The sequence below is a fragment of the Lepus europaeus genome, chromosome 12 (assembly GCF_033115175.1).
Source record: "Lepus europaeus isolate LE1 chromosome 12, mLepTim1.pri, whole genome shotgun sequence".
Lineage (NCBI taxonomy): Eukaryota > Metazoa > Chordata > Mammalia > Lagomorpha > Leporidae > Lepus > Lepus europaeus.
In genome coordinates this window covers 76,750,464-76,771,537 of record NC_084838.1, presented here as the reverse complement: position 1 = coordinate 76,771,537, position 21,074 = coordinate 76,750,464, and the positions used below count along the sequence as shown (strand labels likewise).

Genomic DNA, 21,074 nt, shown 5'->3' with positions numbered 1-21,074 from the left:
AGTATGTATTCATTGGATGTATAAAACTTTATATCAAAATAGCTTCTGAATTTATATTTTTCCTCCTATATCATTATTGCTTTATAAAGAAGCACCCTAAGGTTTATCATTATTTTTTGGAATTTAGCTTTTCTTTGTGTGCCAGTTACGGTTATCAGGATCCAAGGTAAGAATAAATAAGTCTTTAAATTCCATGACTATAAAAAAAAAATTATCACTTTATAAAGGAAAAAAGAAACTAGCAAATTTTTTTATAGAGATTTCTTTATTTGAAAGGCAGAGATACAGAGGAGAGAGAGAGAGAGAAAGATATCTTCATCTGCTGGTTCACTCCCCCAAATGACCACAATAGCTAGGGTTGGACCAGGCTGAAGCCAGGAGCCAGGAGCTTCTCCAGGTCTCCCACATGGGTGCAGGGGCCCAAGTACTGGGCCATCTTCCACTGCTTTACCAGGTGCATTAACAGGGAGCTTGATCAGAAGTAGTGCAGCCAAGACTTGAACTGGCACCCATATGTAATGCAGGCACTACAGGTAAAGCTTTACCTTCTATGCCACCATGCCAGCCCTGAAACTAGCAGATATTTAGCTTCTATTAAGTCACATTATTGTGTTGGACATTGTATTCAAAATACTAGTGAGAACAAGGAATGAATCAGTTGGAACTCAGGCACTGGTAGAGGGGAAAAGTCCTTTGGGTATTCCTGTTCTTACTTCCCTTTTTTCTTCCTACAAGATTCTTCTTGATGAACTCTCTTCTACTAAACATTGGGCGTCTATGCATGTTTCAGACCACAGTGGATTTCACTACCGCCAGTTTTTGTTAAAGTCTTTGATTAGCCAAACTGTGAATGACAGTTCTGCATTGGAGCAAAACCCTTTGAGAAGTGAGTCAGCCCCAGTTCTTCCCAAAGATGAAGCAGCAGCAGCTTCAACAGAGGAACCCAGGATAAATCTTCCCCATCTTCTAGAAGAAGAAGTTGAATTCAGCACTGATCTTATTGATTCTTACCCAGGACATGAAACTCTTTGGTGTCATAGGTAAGAGAAGGGAACATCCACTTCCTGCCTGCTGGCATGTCATTTGGAGAGCCATAGAAGGTATTACATCTGACTTCTACCTTCAGTGGAAATGTGGTTGACTGATGGTGGACCTCTGCCCAAAAAGGGGTTATGTTTCTATATCATCATCATCTCCCCCCACCCCCCCCCCGCCAAGTTATTTGTTATTTGGGCACATTTGAGAGCAAGTTCCCATATACTGGTTCACTTACCAAATGCCTGCAACAGCCAGTAATGGACTGGCTTGAAACTGGGAGCCAGGAACTTTATCCACCTTTGATTACTTGAGCCATCATCTGCTGCCTCCTAGGGTCTTCACTAGCTGGATGCTTGAGTCAGGAGCCAGGACTGAGTTTGAACCCAGGCTCTACAATGTGAGACACAGTGTCGTACCTGTGTCTTAACATCTTAACTGTGCAAACACCTGTCCCCATTTTTAACAAACAGTACCAGATAATTCTAAGGGCAGGAGAACTGCTCCCCTTTGAGGGAGAACAGGAACTGTATCTTTTTTTTCTTAATCTTTCCCAGGCATTTTTTTTTTAATTTAAAGATATACTTAGGCCGGCGCCTTGGCTCACTAGGCTAATCTTCTGCCTGCAGCGCTGGCACTCGGGGTTCTAGTCCCAGTTGGTGCGCCGGTTCTGTCCCAGTCGCTCCTCTTCCAGTCCAGCTCTCTGCTGTGGCCCAGGAAGACAGTGGAGGATGGCCCAAGTGCTTGGGCCCTGCAACCACATGGGAGACTAGGAGGAAGCACCTGGCTCCTGGCTTCGGATTGGCGCAGCGCCTTCTGTAGCTGCCATTTGGGGGGTGAACCAACGGAAAAGGAAGACCTTTCTCTCTGTCTCTCTAATTCTACCTGTCAAAAAAAAAAAAAAAAAGGTATATTTATCTATTTTAGAGGTAGTGTTACAGAGAGAGAGGGAGAGACAGAGAGGTCCTCCATCCACTGGTTCACTCCCCAAATGGTCACAGTGGCCGGAGCTGAGCTGATCTGAAACCAGGAACCAGGAGCTTCTTCCGGGTCTCCTACATGGATGCAGCAGCCTAAAGCTCTTGGGTCATCTTCCACTGCTTTCCCAGGCCATAAGCAGGGAGCTGGATTGAAAAAGGAGCAACTGGGTCATGAATCAGTGCCCTCGTTGGATGCCAGTGTTGCAGGCCAGAGGCTTAACCTACTACACCACAGCGCTAGCCCCAGGAATCTTTTAACATGCTTTACTCAAAGCCCAGCACACCTCCATTAAATATGGATATTTAAAACTGTGATGATGGGTTTAGGACAAAGTTGAATTGATTTTTAGATACTAAGACCAATTGTAGCAGATTGGTTATTCTTATTAAGGAAACTATTAGAGACCATCAGATAAGTCTGTGGAAGAATTGGTTAATACCCCTTGTTTCTGAATCACTATCTTCTAGTGTATGAATGAAGTTTATTTTTGGTTTTGCATGTATAATCATTTTTAGCAGAAATTGGCTAAGACCTGTTTTTAGTTTCTTGTTTCAAACAACTCCAGATCATTATTCTCATCTCAATAAATACTTATTGAAAGACCTTTAGGATAGTATTCTTTGTCACCTGCAAACCAGTAAGTTGGAATTGAAGGCTTTTTCCAAATTCTCAGGAACTTCGTCTCCTTCCTTCCTTCATGTATGTGGGTTATGAAGTAGACAGTAAGCACAGTACAATAGGCTTTGAAAGTCTCAACATTTTTGTTTGTTTTTCCTGAAAAATTTGACTTTGAGATGTGATTTTCTCTGTTCTCTTCCTCCCCCACTTCCCTCACAGACGGCATGTATTCTACCTTCAACATCATTTAAGTGGTAGAATGGCTCACAAGATCCAGCTGCCATCTGCAGACAGCCCTGGGGGGACTGTGAGTGACTTGCACATCATCCCAGCAGGCCCCCAGCTGTCTCAGGCAATGGAAGTGGATGGACTGAATGACTCTAGCAAGCAAGGCTATTCCCAGGAAACCAAACGCCTGAAGCGGACCCCAGCCTCAGACTCCCTAGGCCTAGAAATGGAACACAGGTTCATTGATCAAGTATTGTCCACTTGCCGAAATGTAGAACAAGCAAGATATGCCAATGCATACAGGAAATGGCTGGTTACTTTGAGTCAGTGAAAGGTGGGTTAGTCAGTCCTTCACAATTCCTTTTTTAGTGCAATATTGCTTTCCTTATTTACATAGTTGCATGAACTGTTTGCTGATGTTGGCTAACTATATGTTTTTCATCTCAAGCTGAAAGTCCATAGTAAATTTTTCATTTTATTTATTTTGTTAAGAACTGGCATTCCTTTGGGGATAAAATAATTGTATCATTTCTTCCTGCTAAAGATTAGTGACTTAAATTTTTAATTTTTGACTTTTCTTTATATTTTTAAACACGGGGCTTCTTACTTGGTTCCTCTAATTGGTTCAACACACACATCCACCCATCTCAGGGCAGTTGCCACATAGGCAGATGTTTTTAGTAATTAAAAATTTATGTTTCGAAGCTGAAGAACATTAATACAAATGCAGAGTAACTTGATCTAATTGTTATTTGGAAAATCAAAGGCTGGATGGATGGATATGTGAAACTATAAACCAGTTCTCTTTCTCTAGTATGTTCCACTTGTTTTAGACTAAGATAACCAAAGACAGGAATATTGGAATTTATATGAAAATATGCTTCCATGTAATATCCATTTTAAAATGGTTATTTTTTAAAAAAAACTAATTTAAGAGTTTCTGTAATTGCAGTATTAGAAAAAATTAGTTTTAGTACAAGTTTTGATAGTTTTCATCTCATATTTGGTATATGCCAAAACAGTCATCAACCCTCATAAAATAATTTTTTCCTAAAAGCCTAGAATGCCATTTTTAGTTATTTTAGTTGTAACATTTTCCTATATAAATTTACTCATAAAAAATTGGAGAAATGAACATAGGTATTCATAAAAATGTTCCTTTTAAATATTGAAGTTAGGATACACTGGATGAATTATAAAGCTTTTGTGATGTGACTGTTAAAAGGTTACTAGAGAAGAGTTTTGCAGATTAGTTCTTCAATCTTTATTTTAAAAATGAGATAAAACACTTTGAGACTGAACTTATCAGGGATGTGGTACCAAAGTATCCATGTTAACAGCTGTCTCTGATCTGTTTAATAACAAGGGCTGAGTTTTTCAGGTCAGTGACTTGCTGGGGTGGGGAAGGTTCAGGTAAAGTCTGCCTTCTTGTTTTCCCCTCCATGATTGGTCTTTCCTTATTCTTTCTACACACCTTATTTTTCCAACCCATTCCGTATTTTTTTGTCGCTTTCAGTTTTTTTTTTTTTTTTTTTTTTTACCATCTTATTTCAAGGATGCCTACCAAAGTGATCTCCTTTATTTGTGGTGAATTTAATACCATATCGAAGACACATGCAAATACATGAAACAGGACCACCCCTCTAGAAAGTTCCTCTAGGGATTTGGAAGCTGTGTCTTTTTGTATGTATTTACAGGATATGAGTTATGGTGCCAGAGTGAGTGTGAGCACCATGCTGTCCCTGTATTCCTTTGTACTTGCTTGACAGTCCGTAGAGTAGAGAGAAAGGTATAGGGCAAGGCACTAAAGGAAGCCGGCACTGCAGGTAGCTGCATTGTCTTAAGGGAAAGAAAGCAATCGTTAACTTCGGTGTCATGACTTTGTTGAGTGGTAGACTGTTGAACTGGGTGAGACACTAAAGAACACTAGAAACATTCTCTAGCCTGCTTCCAGTAGGCAGAAGTTGTCCTCTTTTGGGGCACAATTACACTTTGGTGGCTTTTATAGTATTTAGGTGAGAACTGAATTGCCATTATGAATATAATTCCATGGCTCTTTGTATACAAAGTATATTTTTAATCAAATACCTCACGGTCTTCATAGACCTCTGACTGAAACCATTAGATTTATTATTTTCAGCTCTTGTGAGGATTAAGGGAAGGAGAACCACACAGAAGACATGGGAGGTTTAACCCATTCCACTAAAATGTGTTGCCAAATTTTGGCCTCACTCAGTATTGCCTTTTTTCTAAGCGTCATTTTGGGTATTCCGGATAATAGGGCTTCTTATGCTTTCATGTGAGAAAGTGTCAAGACACTAGTTTAGACAATTCCTGGTAAAGCATTAACTAAGTTTCTATAGTCCTCCAAGCCTTTTTATACCTTCCACTCATCTTAATTGGCTTAAGGCTCATAACCCACTCCTTTCTAAAGCCATAGAGTCCTTTACTATATTTTTATCTCTTGTCTTCCTAAGAAAGTTTTAGGTAGGGAGTAAAAATACAAGTATCCAAAGGATACTGTTAGTATGTGATTTTAATATGCTACTTTATTTCTCAAATTTGCATTTTCAACTGGTCATTCACACAGAAAAAGTTAGCATTGCCCTTTCTGGTTGTATTTTTTCCTGAGTAGTCTGTACTTAAACTATCTCTTTGAATCAGAGTACATGTAATATAATAGACATGTCTATTTTCAGTGACATGTTAATCTTATTTTCCTATGAATTTCTAATTATTAAAAGGAAAAGTTGGGTTTCGATTGACATACATTTTATCAAACTTTCACTGGAAGAGTAGCAAGTCAGTGTACCATCCTGTGAATCAAGATGACTACCAACAAGCAAAGAGCAATAAGATCTGTAACTGTTTGTACCATCAGCCTCACCCTACCATTTTTTAGAATACCTATTTGAGTAAGAGGGTGTTTCCAGATTCTAATGTTATCCTTCACATTGTGAATACTCATTAAATATTTATTAAGTTAATGAATGATTAAAGAAGGTAAAGATGGGTTATGAGTGATAGAAAGAATGAATGATTATTGAGAAACTGGTAGATTAGTCCAGTGCATTGTGAATGAATTATGCTTTCCAGCTTCATAATACCTAGAAAGTGCCATGTATATAGAGTAAGTCAATTTAGGTTTTTTCCTTTATTTCATCACCTTATTTAAATTTGTTAAGTCCTAATCAAGGAATGTAATTCTAATCATTAGTGAACTGTAAAAAACTCACATAGCTAATGTAAGTCATTTGTATTAAGAACACTACTTTTTTTTCATTTAAGGAATTGGAAGACAGATCTTGCATACAGTGCCCAAGCCATTTTTGGGCATCTGAGAAAATTCTTTGATTTCAATGGCTTGTTGGTCTGTATTTGCATGGATAGCCATTTTATGTATCTCCTTATTCCCCCCACTTTGATCTGTGGACATTTTAGGTATTTCTTAAACTTGGATGAGTCTTTTTTTGAGTTCAAGGATTTGATGCAGATTACTGTCCCCTGTTAAAAACTTGAGGCCTAGACTTTCAATTAGTTTTTATTTGTAAGGTACGGTTCTAATTTAGACTTCATTAATTATTAATGAGATTAAATGTATGCGGATTGTCACCAAAAGCCACTGAAATCTTTAGGTAAGGGCTTTATGTGACCAAGATGTGGAAACGGAAGTTTTTGGATTTTTATGCAGCAGTTTGTAGGAAAGTTTATGTGTTAGACTGTGTGTCATTTGGATATGGTCAAGTTATACCAGTCTGTGCTTGTTGAGTCACACTATATTTGTGTTTGTGTGTGTGTAAGTGTAAAGAGAACCTTTAATAGTGTTATGAAAACATAGTATAATAATTTTTTCTTATGTAGCATAAGATGGTATCTCATATGGGCTGAATACAATTTATGAATGCAGCTACCACTTGCTATACAGCAATGCAGTCGCGATTTTAGCTCTGTTGAACTGTAAAAGATGCTAAAAAATTTCACTGTAAAAGGAACTGATGTATTTTATTTTCACAGAAAGTTGATTTAATTTTATTATTTTGTTACTAGAAAAGTTATATTTTAAAAATTCATGCTATTTAAAGTATGCTATAGATTTGAACCCCATTGTAACAACTGAATCTTTTGTCTTCTGAATCTATTTCTCAAACAGAACTGTGCAGCCCTGACACTCAATGTGCTGCAGTCTCTCCCCAGCTAGGATGCTCTTGTTTAAGGGAGAAGTGTGTAAAGGCACTGGCATGTTCAGTGTCATGAACATAGTGAGCAAGAACTGTAAACCCACAAGTTCTACTTACTGTCACACAGTGTCTTTTGAAAAATAACTCTGCAGAACTGCATTAATTCGAGTGCCTTCTTACTTTCTTGGGGAGCAAGATTACACATAACTCTAATGTGTAGATAGAAAACGGAATGGAAGTTTTACACAGAATTGATTATGACATATTTGATTTATTCTCATTGCTAGGCATGGTCCTATGGGATATTTTACTCGTCAGTGAGATACTGCTAGAAGCGGATAGGATGCCTTGATTTGTATTAAAGTAATTATCAGTTTTAAGCATCCTACCAAGAATTAGTTGTTTGTGACAGCTTATGTTTTGGAGGTTGTAGGCATCACATTTATGGGAGATGTGTGCACAATTCAAGACAGCCTATAACTTGTGCAACCTATGGTCAAGCAGAAACAATGGCACTGCTTCTGAAATAAAGGCCATTTTTTTTGTCCTCAGAGAATCCTTTGCCTTACTTGAAGTACCTTCCTCCCCTCCCCACTTCAGGCCTAATATAAGATCATTGAAAGGAGGAGAAGTGGACTTGCTGTCTTTCAAATATTGGAGAAAAATAAGTAAATACTAAGATGAAATTGAAAAATTTTTTTCATTTATTTGTGTATAAAAGGGAAAGGATAGGAATTGCGTATTTCAAAATAGCAAATAATTATTTGTTGTAATTTCCCAAAAATCATTGAGATTCCAAAGTGCTTTACTGAGAACTCTTGAATAATATATTCCTAAAGGACAGCATCATGCCGTGCTCATGATTGTGACAGGACCAGTGTGTCCGCTGTGGATCTGGGCTAGGAGGGGACCTCAGGCTCCCAACTCAGACTTCTCTACTCTCACCAGGACACGTTAACAGTAAAACCAAACTCTTGGCTAAGAAATAAAAATACTAGGACAGTAGCCTAGTCTGCTGGTAAAACCTTGTGCTTCCAAGAATATTTGCTACATATAGTTTGTGCTTTCTGGTCAATAATACAGTCCACAAAGCTAACCCTGACATTTCTTTTATTAGTCTGTTATTCCTCAGGGTATAGAAGATTTAGTAAATATAGGGCAAAATTTTATATTCAGTGGCAGAAAAGGCAAAAATATGCTAAATATAGTAGTAGTTCTTAAAATTTTAGAATAGATAGTATTTTTTATAAACCAGTGCTGTGCAGTAGCTCATAGATGCTCTGTGACTGCCTCCTTCATCTCCCAGTTTGGGTCCCTGTGGCTCTATTCTGAACATTCTATGTTTGTCTTCTACAGGAATGGTTTCTATACTATTGTATTTCCATGTTTGGCAGAGATGGCAGTGATTGCATTTTGTTTTGGTTGACATCATTATCAGTTTTTGAAATTGCTATTGAAGAGAACAGCTACCGTTGTTTTTCAGATTACAACAGTTTTTTTTCCTAGCCCTTTTTCCCTGAGGATGTTTTATAGAAACATTCCATACATGTTCAGCACATTGAGTAATATGTTACACATTATAGAAGTTCAGCAAGTCAGATTTGATAAGTGCTGGAAAGGTAAAACCAGCTTATCCCTGTCTTATCATCATGTCCACATTCTTAGCTTTGGAGGAAACACCATTTTTCATAAAGTATGTAATCAGGCTCCAATGCACAGGGCAAAGCTCTGAGTCTAATTGTACAACATTGCAAGTGAAATTTGATGCTTTTAAGGTGTATGTATGTTTCTGTGCATGCCTGCTTATATATTTGTGTGTATACATGTTTAAATGATTTGGAGATTGAATTTATATGGTGATTTTACAAAGAATTTTATCCAAATGATTTTTATTTTCCAGTTTGCATAAATGTGTTCGTAACTGTCTTAAGACAGTTTTCTTTATTACACCAACACCCTCCAGCAAAGTTGGGAACCTTACTCAAGAGCCCATTTGCCTGAATTAGCCAGATGTCTGTGCAAATTGTTTATATTAAGTCTCTGGTGGTTTATAAACTGTGACATGGCTTCTATTCCATATCTTCAGGGCATTAGCCTTAATTTTATATATGGCAGTCACTTTCTTCAGAGTACTATATAGCATACTTCAGATTGTTTAAAAGGTAAGGGATGGTATATTTGAAAGTTTTTTAAGTCATAGGAGCTGTAAAATTTCACGTCTAAATGTTGACAAAAACAGCATTCTATTAGAAATGCTGGTATATTGTCCTCTGTCACAGATGTCACTTTGAATTTGGAGCAAGTATCTTTTATTGGTTAAAGCATGGGTGTAGACAAGTACAACCATAGCAGGTGTCTAATGAATACTTAGTTGATTATTGATCTGACTCCAAACTAAGTGAACTTTCAGAAAGGATAGTTTGCCATCCTTTCAAAGAAGAGTATGTTTGTAAAGTAATATATCTGTGAAATTGAAAAATTATATAATTTGACATGAATTAGTAGGCTCAATTTGGTTATAGTTAGTAATGTAATGAAAATATTGTTTATGTAAAACATGATCTGAAGAGATGTGAAAAGTTCCTTCTTGTGCAGGAACATTAATAAATGTGATTAAATGTCTTAAAAAGTAGGCGGCTTACCTTGAGAGAGAGCTACTGTAGCCTTCTATTACTAGTTTCCATTACTGGCATCTCCAGTGCTATCTGATCTTAGATTTTTTAAAAAATTTCTTCTTAAATCCTAGTTGCTTTATAGTGTCTTAAAAATGGTGTGGTAAAATAATTAAGTTCCGTTAAGTAGCTTTTACTTGTTTTCTCAGAACATTTTTGATATGAGGAGTAAGTTTTTATGAATGATGCAGTAGTTTCAGCTTCTGTTAATTTGTAGCTTTCAGAGCATTTTTCATACAGTTTACCTTTGTGAGAAGAGTAAAAAGCTTAAAGAAACCATGCAGAAACATTCCTACCTGAGGAAGAGAGTGTGTATCCAAGGGCAATGAGGCACTGCCTCCTGGTGAGGTTTTTGATGCATGACGACAGGGACTGAGGCGACCACTGTCAGTGCTATGTTCTGGTGTGTGCTCTAGGAGCATAACAGAATGTGTCTTTGATTATTTATTGTTTTAAATTGGGAAATATAGAAGATGAGTTATTGCAAAGCATGCCAAATATTTAATCACTGTACTACAAAAACTAAGAAAAGGAAGAGAAGGAGAAAAACTAAAAGGTCAGTACTCCTTTTTTAATAGCTGCTATGTTTGGGAATTTTTGGTTTCTCTCTTTTTTTTTTTGAAACCTAAGTTTCTGGATACTAGTTAGTTGCTGAGTTTAACTCAGAGGGACTTTAAGGGAGAGGTTTTAATTTAAGGGAAAGTTCTTAGATATAATATTCTGCTTTTAGAATTCACCTCATTGGAGTATTTCAGGAAGTTTCAGTCAATCCATGTTGTAAGATTTTCCTGCAATTTATGCTCAAATGGACAAGTTACATATGTGATGTGTGGTACAAAGTCAGATCTTGGGCATTCAAGATAAGTTTGCACTGCTATGTTTCTTAATCTACTTGCCACTAGTATCGCAGTCTGTGCTGACATTTCTTTAACTCTCACTGTGTATGAATTGACCTGTCTTTAAAGGTCTAAATAGTTTTGAATTCCTTTTATATCTAAAATGTATGCTATACAGAAGGATAAGGTAAATTTTACAGTGAAGTCTGTGTAGCATATGCTTGTGGTATTCTGTAAGTATCCCCGAGTGCTTAAATTATGATGCTAAATTGTAAGGCTAATGTAATGACTGTAGATCATCTTTATCTGCACCGTTCATTCAATAGAAATATGATGTAAGCCACAAAGTAATTTTTAATTTTCCAGTAGCAACATATAATAGGTATAAATTAACTTTAATAATATATTTTGTGTAAAATATTATCATTTCAACATGTAATCAAATGTGAAAACTACTAGTGAGATATCTTGGCTACTTCTTTCCCCACATTTAGTCTTCAGAGTTCAGTGTGTATTTTGCAATCACAGCACATCTGAGTTCTGACCGTCTGCATTTCAAATGCTCAAGCTGCATATAGCTAAGAGCTACTTATTGGACAGTGCAGATTCATAGGCTACAAGGTAGGACTTTCAGGTCAGAGACAATGAAGTAGGCAGGAAATTATGGTACTTTGAAAATTATTAAGAATAATTTAAAAAGCATCTAATAGAATTATCCACTTATTTTTCTTCATCTTCATTTTAAATTTCCTCTAGAAGTAGGATCAACGTGTTCCATTTTGCCAAGCACTATTTCAGGAGGAAGAAATTCCATGCCATATAAAGTACCATGATATGCTAATTGTAACAACATACTTTTCAGTTGTGTTCACTGAATTCTGTCCTGTTTCTTTGAAATAATAGCTTAAATTGCATGGTAATTGTATATCTGTACCTGTTTTGTTTTTATATTATGATTATGTATACTAACAAACAGCCCTAGAATTCTATTCTTCCTATGCAGCTGTCTTCCAGTACTTACTGGTACTCTTATTAAATTGTGATAAATGACAGAAAAGTAGAATGAACCATTCTTTCTTCTGTTAGTTTTTATTTTTAATCATATAACCGTGTACCAAGCCAGCTATAAATTATTGTATTTCTGTAGAATTTGGAAAATAGTGTTTGTCTTATCTTTACTAAATGTTTGCAATTTCTAAGTAAACGTTTCATCTCCTAAAATGTGTGCAACATGTGATGTTATCTTTACATGTAGTGGGGTTTCAAACTTAGTTTCAGTCTGCTAAGCTGGTTTAATTGCATTGATGGTGGTAAGGAGGTGGAGGTCTGAACTGTTGCCTAGGTAAAACCAATAATTTGGTTACTTGCATTTGTAGAAAGAATTAAAATGTTATTGTGTCTGAGACATAAAAGAAATGTCAAAAACAAATTAATGAAAATGCCACAATTGTCTTTAAATTGCATTAATAGTGACTCACTAACTTGGGAAAGTTATTTATTATAGTTATAAATATTATACTAGGTATAATAGGAAAGTTATAAATATTATACTAGGTATGCCTTTACCGATAAATGTCAAGTGCATGTGTAAAACAGGGAGTTCGTCTGTTGTTTCAGGGCCACATCCCATGTTTTCTCTATCTTTTAAGCCAGAAGCACACACACAGTGTGCACAATATGTAGTACCTGAATACACTGGAAAGTATTTGATGAAGTAGATCCCTTTTTGAACTCAGATTTTAAGTATTTCAAAAGATTGTGTATTTTTTTTTGTTTGTTTGTTTTTTGGCCCATGACTATTTAGGATTATGTTTCTTCACTGGCAGATTACATATACAGTAGTGGCCTCATTATAATTTTACAATGGAGTATACGCCTACTTATACAAAGTTTAAAATAGTGTGTTAGGTTACACCAGCAGCAGTCTCATATAAATTGTGGTTATTGTGTCTCTTTGGTTGTGTCAAGATGCTATGTGGAATGATGAAACTCTATCATCCAGGTTTGTGTACGTACACTTCATCATGTTCATGCGATGATGAAATTGTCTAACAACACATTTCTTAGAACATGTGTCTGTCATTAAGTGATGCATGACTGTATTATAGATAATGCACTGCTACCTATATATATATATATATTTCATTAGGAAACAGAATGTAAAGTTTATTTTATATACTGTCAAAGTACTGTAAACACTGTTTAAAATCACAGCAGTGCTTTTGCACTGACGTGCTAGGAAAGGAAACTAGCTTACTAAAGAGTCTAAATAAGTAAGCCAATTATATAAGAAGTTTGATAGAAATTGCTATTAACAAAGTACTTCCCTGAAAATTGTTTTTGCTTAATAGCATGTTTCTTGAAAGATAAGAGCAATAATAGATGCAAGATAATTAGATTAATCAATGAAATTTATTAGGCCAGTAACCCTTTCATCATTGGTGTACACTTAGCAGATATCACTACCATTTTCCTGGGATAAGCTCAAACAATAGCTTTGGTGCTCTTTGTTTAAAAAAAGAAAACAGATTTTTAAAAACACATGTAAATAGCATAGTTCTTATCTGCTAGGAACTCATTCCAGAAAGGCTACAGTATGTCCTTTACTTGTGAAAAGTACAGTATCATTTTTTTGTGGCCACTGTTACATCAGTCAAAATTGAAGGGCTGTTTTCCTTCCCACCTGAGAAGCTGTAATTTCTGAACTATGTTCTTTTACAAGAAGTTTTTTAGAATAATGCTGATTGCCAAATTTCTGATTCCTTTACCTATGTTGTTGCTGCTGCCTTTTTTGTTTGTTTTTAAGATTCTATTTATTTATTTGAGAGGCAGAGTTATAGGGAGAGAGGAAGAAAGGAAGAGAGGGGGCGGGGGGAGGGAGAGAGGGAAGGAGAAAGGGAGAGGCCTTCTGTCTACTGGTTTACTCTCAAAAGGGCCACATCATCTGGGACTGGGCCAGGCAGAAGCCTGGAGCTTCATCCAGGGCTCCCATGTGGGTTCAGGGACCCAAGGATTTGGGCCATCATCTGCTGCTTTCCCAGGCACGTTGGAAGGGAGCTGGAAAGGAAGTGGAGCAGCTGGGATTCCAGCTGGTTCTCATGTGGGATGCTTGTGCTGCAGACAGAAATTTAACCCACTGTGCCACAGCATAGGCCCTCCTTCCTTTTTATTTATTAATTTGAAAGGCTGAGTGATGAGGGTGGGAGTGCGTGGAGGTGCAGAGAGAAAGAGAAAGAGAGATTGAGATCTTCACCACTGGTTCAATACCCAAATGGCCACAACAGCAAGGTTTGGACCAGGCTGAAGGCAGGAACCAGGAACTGCATCAGATGTATGGAATAGCCAAAATGTAAATCAGGCACTATGGTATGGAATATCCCTAATCGTGGTTAACCTGCTGCACACACAATGCCCATCTCATTATTTTTGTGTTCTCATATTGCTTCAATTGCTCATGATCTCAGCAGACACATCACTGAAAGAATACCAGAAGGTGGGTGAATAAATGGGATTGATGTGGCATCAGTCACTCTACTGGCTTTATTTTCAAGTAAATTTTGTAGCCTTAATATCTATTAAAGTATCTTGAATAAAAATAATTGCCAGTTCTCTTGATTAAAACTGGGGACACGCACAATTTATGCTATTAATTTGATGTGTCAGTTATTCTGTGTATAAAAAAATGTAAAGCATCTTCTGTAGCATTTAGTATAATATACAATAGAGGCTGGCGCCGCGGCTCACTAGGCTAATCCTCCGCCTGCAGCACCGGCACCCTGGGATCTAGTACCGGTTGGGGCACCGGATTCTGTCCCGGTTGCCCCTCTTCCAGTCCAGCTCTCTACTTTGGCCCAGGAAGGCAGTGGAGGATGGCCCAAGTGCTTGGGCCCTGTACCCGCATGGGAGACCAGGAGGAAGCTCCTGGCTCCTGGCTTCGGATTGGCGCAGTGCGCCAGCCACAGTGCACCGGCTATAGCGGCCATTTAGGGGGTGAGCCAATGGAAGGAAGACCTTTCTCTCTGTCTCTTTCACTGTCTAACTCTTAAAAAAATAGTATAATATACAATAGAAAACCATAATGAGATAAAAACATAATAAGATCTCATTACACTTTAGTTTTTAGAATGAGTTATAAAGCAGTATGTAGATGGAGATCTTTATTTTAAAACTTTAATCACATTTCCAGTAATGGAAGGACCAAACCCTCCTATTGAAAATGTTGGAACAACTAAAAATGTTGGAAAAAATACTAAGTAGGCTAAGCCACTGCTTCCACTGCCCACAGCACAAGTAGGAGTGCCAATTCTAGTCCGGCTGCTCCACTTCCAATCCTACTCCTTGCTAACACACCTGGGAAGCAGTAGAGGTTGGCCCAAGTGCTTGGGCCCATGCACCCACATGGAATACCCAGAGGAAGCTCCTGGCTCTTGGCTTTGGCCTGGTCCAGCTCAGGCTGCTGTAGACCTTTGCTGATTGAATCAATGGATGGTAGATGCCTCTGCCCCACCACACTCCATCCCCATTTATCTCTCCATCTGTCACTCTGCTTTTCAAATAAATCAGTCTTTAAATACATTTTTCAAATCTTTTTAAAAATCTACATCACACTGAAACTGTAGACACCAATAGAAGTCTTAAAAATAGGTAAAGATAAAGACAGATTAAACTGATAGGACTGTTCTTGACAGCAACATTGAAAGAAAACAGCAAAAATAAATTCAGTGTGCTAGAATTCTGTAACTGCCAATCTAGAATTACAAGATAAAAGCAATCCTTTAAGGAATAAAGGTATATTAAACATACAAGTGATGCTTCTCATGTAAAGCTTTTTTTTTTTTTTCAATTTTAAGATTTATTTGAAAGGCAGAGTTACAGAAAGAGATAGAGCATGCTTTCATCCTCTGGTTCACTCCCCAGATGGCTGCAATAGTAAATGAATCAGCTAGACAGAAGATAAGGAGAGAAGTAGAAATCTTCAGCAACACCCAGCAACAGCAGGACACAAACTTCTCAGGCATACACAGGACATTCTTTAGAGTAGAAATGTTAAGTCAAAACAAATTTCATTAGGTTTTAAAACATTCAAATAATATATATGTTCTCTGTGAAGAAATAAATTAGGAAATAATCTTGGGAAGAAATGTGAGAAACAGGGAAATTAACATTCTCATAAATAACCAGTGGGCCAAACACAAAATCATAAGCAAAAATTGAAAATACTTTGAGGTGAATGAAAAGAAAACATGCCAAACCAAACCAGAGATGTGGTAAAGGCAATCTCCAGAGGGAAATTTTTAACTCTAAATACTAGATTTGAAAACAGGGAACACCTTATATAACTTCCATCTTAATAAACCAGAAAAGGAATAAAACCAGAAGCAAGCAGAATAAAGAAAATAAGATGACATTATAAATAAATTAGAGAATAGAAAAATGAGAAAATCAAACCAACAGTTGATTATTTAAAAAGATAGAACAATAGAATAAAATATAAACTCCAGAAATTAATTCATGCATCTACAACCAACTTATTTTTGACAAAGAAGCTAAAATCAATCCCTGGAGCAAAGACAGTGTCTTCAACAAATGGTGCTGGGAAAACTGGATCTCCACATGCAGAAGAATGAAACTAGACTTACCTTACACTTTACATAAAAATCCACTCAAAATGAACAAAAGACCTAATCTACAACTTGATACCACCAAGTTACTAGAGGAGAACATTGGGGGAAACTCTGCAATACATTAACATAGGCAAAGACCTCCTGGAAAGGACCTCAGAAGCACAGGCGATCAAAACCAAAGTTGACAATTGGGGTTACATCAAGCTAAGAAGCTTCTGCACTGCAAAAACACTCAGCAAAGTGAAGGGACAACTGACAGAATGGGAGGAAATATTTGAAAACTACACAACTGATAAAGGGTTAGTATCCAGAGTCTATAAAGAGCTCAAGAAACAACAACAAAACAAACAATCCATTTAAGAAATGGGCAAAGGACTTGAACAGGCATTTTTCAAGAGGAAATTCAAATGGTCAACAGACACCTGAGAAAATGCTCAGGATCACTAGCCATCAAGAAAATGCAAATCAAAACCACAATGAGGTTTTACCTCACCCCTGTTTAGAATGGTTTTCATATATATCAACAAATAACAAAAGCTGGCGAGGATGTTAGGGAAAAGGTACCATAATCCACTGTTGGTGGGAATGTAAACTGTCAAGCCACTGTGGAAGACAGTATGGAGATACCTCAGAAATCTGAATATAGACCTACTGTATGACCCCTCTGTCCCACACCTGGGAATTTATCCAAATCAAAATAAATCAGCATATGTATCTTGATGTCCATTGAAGCTCAATTCACAATAGCTGAGATTTGTAATCAACCCAGATATCCATCTACTGAAGACTAAAGAAATTGTGATATATATACACTATGAAGTTATTACTCAGCTGTAAATAAAACATGAAATCCTGTATTTTGCAACAAAATGGGTGCATATGGAACCATTATGCTTAGTGAAATAAGCCAGTTCCAAGAAGACAGATAAATAAAATAACTAATAGAGTACCTAACAGGTACTGGATTGGAATGAAATGGACATTTTGAAATTTGATGACTGTTTACCACCCTTTTCTCTTCTGTTAAGGAGTAGTGTTTTTTTCCTTCATGCTGTTTGTTGAACTCTTTGCATAGTGTAGGGTTAACCTTAAAATGATTAAATAAACTGAAAATTGAACTTTGTAAAAATTAAGAGTTGGAACAGGAGAGGGAGGAGGGAGGATAAGGTGGGAAGTATCACTATGTTCCTAAATCTGTATATATGAAATACATGAAACTTATATAACTTAAAAATTTAAGAAAAGATGGGAGTTGGGGCTGTGGCATAGTGGATAAAGCAGCTGCCTGCAGTGCCAGCATCCCATACGGGCACTGGTTCAAGTCCTGGCTGCTCCACTTCCAATCCAGCTTTCTGCCATGGCCTAGAAAGTAGTAGAAGATGGCCCAAGTGCTTGGGCCCCTGCACCTCCATGGGCGACTAGGAAGCTACTCCTGGCTCCTGGCTTCAGATCAGCGCAGCTTCAGTCATTGTCTGCCTTTCAAATAAGTAAGTAAGTCTTTAAAAATTCCTTAAAAATTTTAAGAAAGGAGCCGGCGCCGCAGCTCAGTAGGCTAATCCTCCGCCTTGCGGGACCGGCACACCGGGTTCTAGTCCCGGTCGGGGCACTGATCCTGTCCTGGTTGCCCCTCTTCCAGGCCAGCTCTCTGCTGTGGCCAGGGAGTGCAGTGGAGGATGGCCCAAGTTCTTGGGCCCTGCACCCCATGGGAGACCAGGAGAAGCACCTGGCTCCTGCCATCGGAACAGCGCGGTGCGCCAGCCGCAGCGCGCCTACCGCGGCGGCCATTGGAGGGTGAACCAACGGCAAAAGGAAGACCTTTCTCTCTGTCTCCCTCTACTGTCCACTCCGCCTGTCCAAAAAAAAATTTTTTTTTTTTTTAAGAAAGGAAAAAGGTGAACAAAATTGAAAAACTTTTAACTAGGGAAAAAAGAAGACTCAAATAACCAATCTCAGTAATGAAAAAGACATTACTACCAACCTTGAACTAAAAAGGATCATAAGGAATATTGTGAGCAAACTAGATGATCTTCATGAAATAGATTCCTAAAAGGATATGCACACAAATTACTGAAACTGTCTGAAGAAAAAATATAAAATCCAAATAAACCTAAGACTCATAAATTAAGGAGATTGAGTTACAAGCCAAACCTTTCTCCAAAAAGGCAAAAACTAGATAACTTTACTAGTGATTTCTTCCACATGTTTAAGAAAGGTTTAAAAATCATTCCTTCACAAAATTTTCCAGAAAGAGGAAGAGGGAACACTTCCTACCTTATAAAGTCATCCCAGATAACAACATCATCCCATCCCAGCACTAGACAAACATATCACAGAAAGAAATCAGACCAATATCTCTTGTGAATATATATGGGAAAATTATGCAGAAAGTACAAACAACCCAGCATTATAGAAAAGCTACACCACAATCAGTTGGGTTTATCCTAGGAATGCAAGATTGATTGAACAGTAAAAATCTATCCATGTGCTACACCAGGTAAATACAGTATGTGGAAACCGAGGTAATCACATAGAATCTCAATTGATACAGGAATCACTGTTGACAAAACCCTAAATCCCTACCTGATAAGAAACTACTAATGAGCATCCCTACGTGGATATAGAATGTCTGTGAAAAATTACTAACATGCTTAATAGTTGAAGATGAAAATCTCGTTCCCAGATCAGAAGTGAGTTGTGATGTCTGCTCTTGCCACTTTTTGTTTAACATGTACTAGAATGTGACAAGAAAAAAGTAAAAGGCATTTAAAAGTTATATATGTTAGTTAATATAGAATACAAAAGAAAGCTGGTATATACAAATGAAACTGACATTTTATGATATGATTATTGATTATAGCCCTTTTTCATATTCCTGTGGAACAGCGGTCTCTACATTTTACTTGTTGAATATTATGGTTAATGGTGCATTAAGCCTCTGATTGTAAAGTAAAATGAAATTATGTTATTGTAAAGGTTAAAGGAACAAAAAAAAAAGAAGAAAGGAGGGGGATTGATGGTAGGAGGGAAGTATGGTTATCTTCTTAGAATTGTATCTATGAAATCATTTTTTTATATTAATAAATGAAAAAAATTAAAACTATGTTCTTTGGCAAAGGACACGGTCTCTAAAAAATATTGTAAAGAATTTTCCAAAAAGCTGTTAGTGTTAAAAAACAAATCAAGCAATATTATGAGATGCTCAACACCATTGGTCATTAAGAAATGTAGATGAAGACCACACTAAGATACCACTTCACAATGACTAGTATGGTTACTGAAAAATAAGCAACAAAAACAAATGTAAACGGGACATAGAATTGAAGTCTTTATTTTATCATTCATGTGTTGTTCATATGTTTAAATGAAAATATTCTTCATTTTTTTAAAGATTTATTTTATTTGTCTGAAAGGCAGAGTTAAAGAGAGAGGCAGTGACAGAGAGAGAAGTCTTCAATCCACTGGTTTACTCCCCAGTTGGCCGCAATGGTTGGAGCTGCGCTGATCCAAAGCTAGGAGCCAGGAGCTTCCTCCGTGTCTCCCACGTGGGTGCAGGGGCCCAAGGACTTGAGCCAGCTCTACAGCTTTCCCAGGCTATAGCAGAGAGCTGGATAGGAAGAGGAGCAGCTGGGACTAGAACCAGTTCCCATATGCAATGCTGGCACCTCAGGCCAGGGCTTTAACTCGCTGTGCCACAACGCCAGCCCCAATTCTTCATATATTTGTGTTCTTTACAATGGGTGAAAAGGAAGATGGTAAAGCAGAGTTTACTGCCACTGACCAATTAAAAGCTGGCATTATATGTCACTTGAAAAAGTACATAGTTTCATGTCTGCAAGTAAGATTGCAAATGGCCATATCTTGTCTCTAAATTAGATGTCAGGGAGAGAGATGAACATTGTGGCTAGACAGGTGAACCATATTACAATTTGAAAACACAAAACAGGAATACACTTAAGGATTTTTAGTTGCTTAAGCCTGTAATTAGATAAAGGTGGGACGGGCATTGGTACAGTAGTTAAGACGCTTCTTGGGACGCCCGCCTCCCACATCTGAGTCCCTGGTTTTGAATGTAGCTTCCTGCTGATGCACACCCTGGGAGGCAGCAGTTGGTGACTCAAGCAGTTGAGTTCCTGCCACCCACATGTGAGACGTGGGTCGAATTCTGACCCACCCCAACTGCTGCAGGCCTTTGGGGAATAAGAAGTGGATGGAAGATTGTGTGTGTGTGTGTCTGCATTTAAAGTTAGTGAATTTTAAAAGTTTTAAAAAGAAAGGAGGACCCTGCCACACAAGTAGGAGACCAGGATGGAGTTCCTGGCTCCTGGTTTTGGCCTGGTGCAGACCTGGCTTTGCAGCCATTTGGGAAGTAAGCCAGCAGATGGACGATCTCTCTCCCTGTCTTTCTCTCTGTCACCCTTCCCTATAAATAAATAAATATTTTTAAAAACAGATTAGAGTGTAGACAAATAGTTTTAAGTCTAAACCAAAGTACTGAGACCACATTCCTGGTTTCTCTGTTGGCCTTAGAATTGGTGGTGTTACCATCTCCAATGACTACAGGCACATTCAATGAGAGCAAATGTGTAACAATGGCTAAATGTAGAATTCCATATTCATCTGTGTATTTTTACTTAGTTACATTGTCTTTTAACACCGTTGGAATTCCAGGTTCAGACATCAGCATGATCATGGAATAGGGCTTTCCAGCGCTCTTCCCCCTGTAGAAACATCAATTTGAACAAATATCTTTGACCAAATATACTTTCACAAGAGCTAAGGGAAAAGTGAGAGATTTTGGTGGCTGGGTATATATCAGAAGGGATGCCTTGAGGAGAGTAGAAAAAGACAGTTTCCTATTACCTGTGTCTTCTTCCTGAACTCCAGAAGCACAACATGGAAAGA

General features: G+C 37.6%; 1 protein-coding gene across 2 annotated transcripts in view; it reads left to right on the top strand.

The window, feature by feature from the left end:
- The window catches only part of PTAR1 (protein prenyltransferase alpha subunit repeat containing 1), a 58,170-nt gene extending 46,164 nt beyond the window's left edge, over nt 1-12,006 (top strand). Inside the window, exons 6-7 of one of the 2 annotated variants that reach the window (XM_062208391.1) lie at nt 736-1,040; nt 2,854-12,006. In XM_062208391.1, coding sequence (XP_062064375.1) covers nt 736-1,040; nt 2,854-3,193 — 645 coding nt within the window. In that variant the 3' untranslated portion in view covers nt 3,194-12,006. The remainder of the gene's footprint in view (nt 1-735; nt 1,041-2,853) is intronic. The other variant, XM_062208392.1, reaches the window with a different exon arrangement.
- The last annotated feature ends 9,068 nt before the right edge of the window (nt 12,007-21,074 follow it).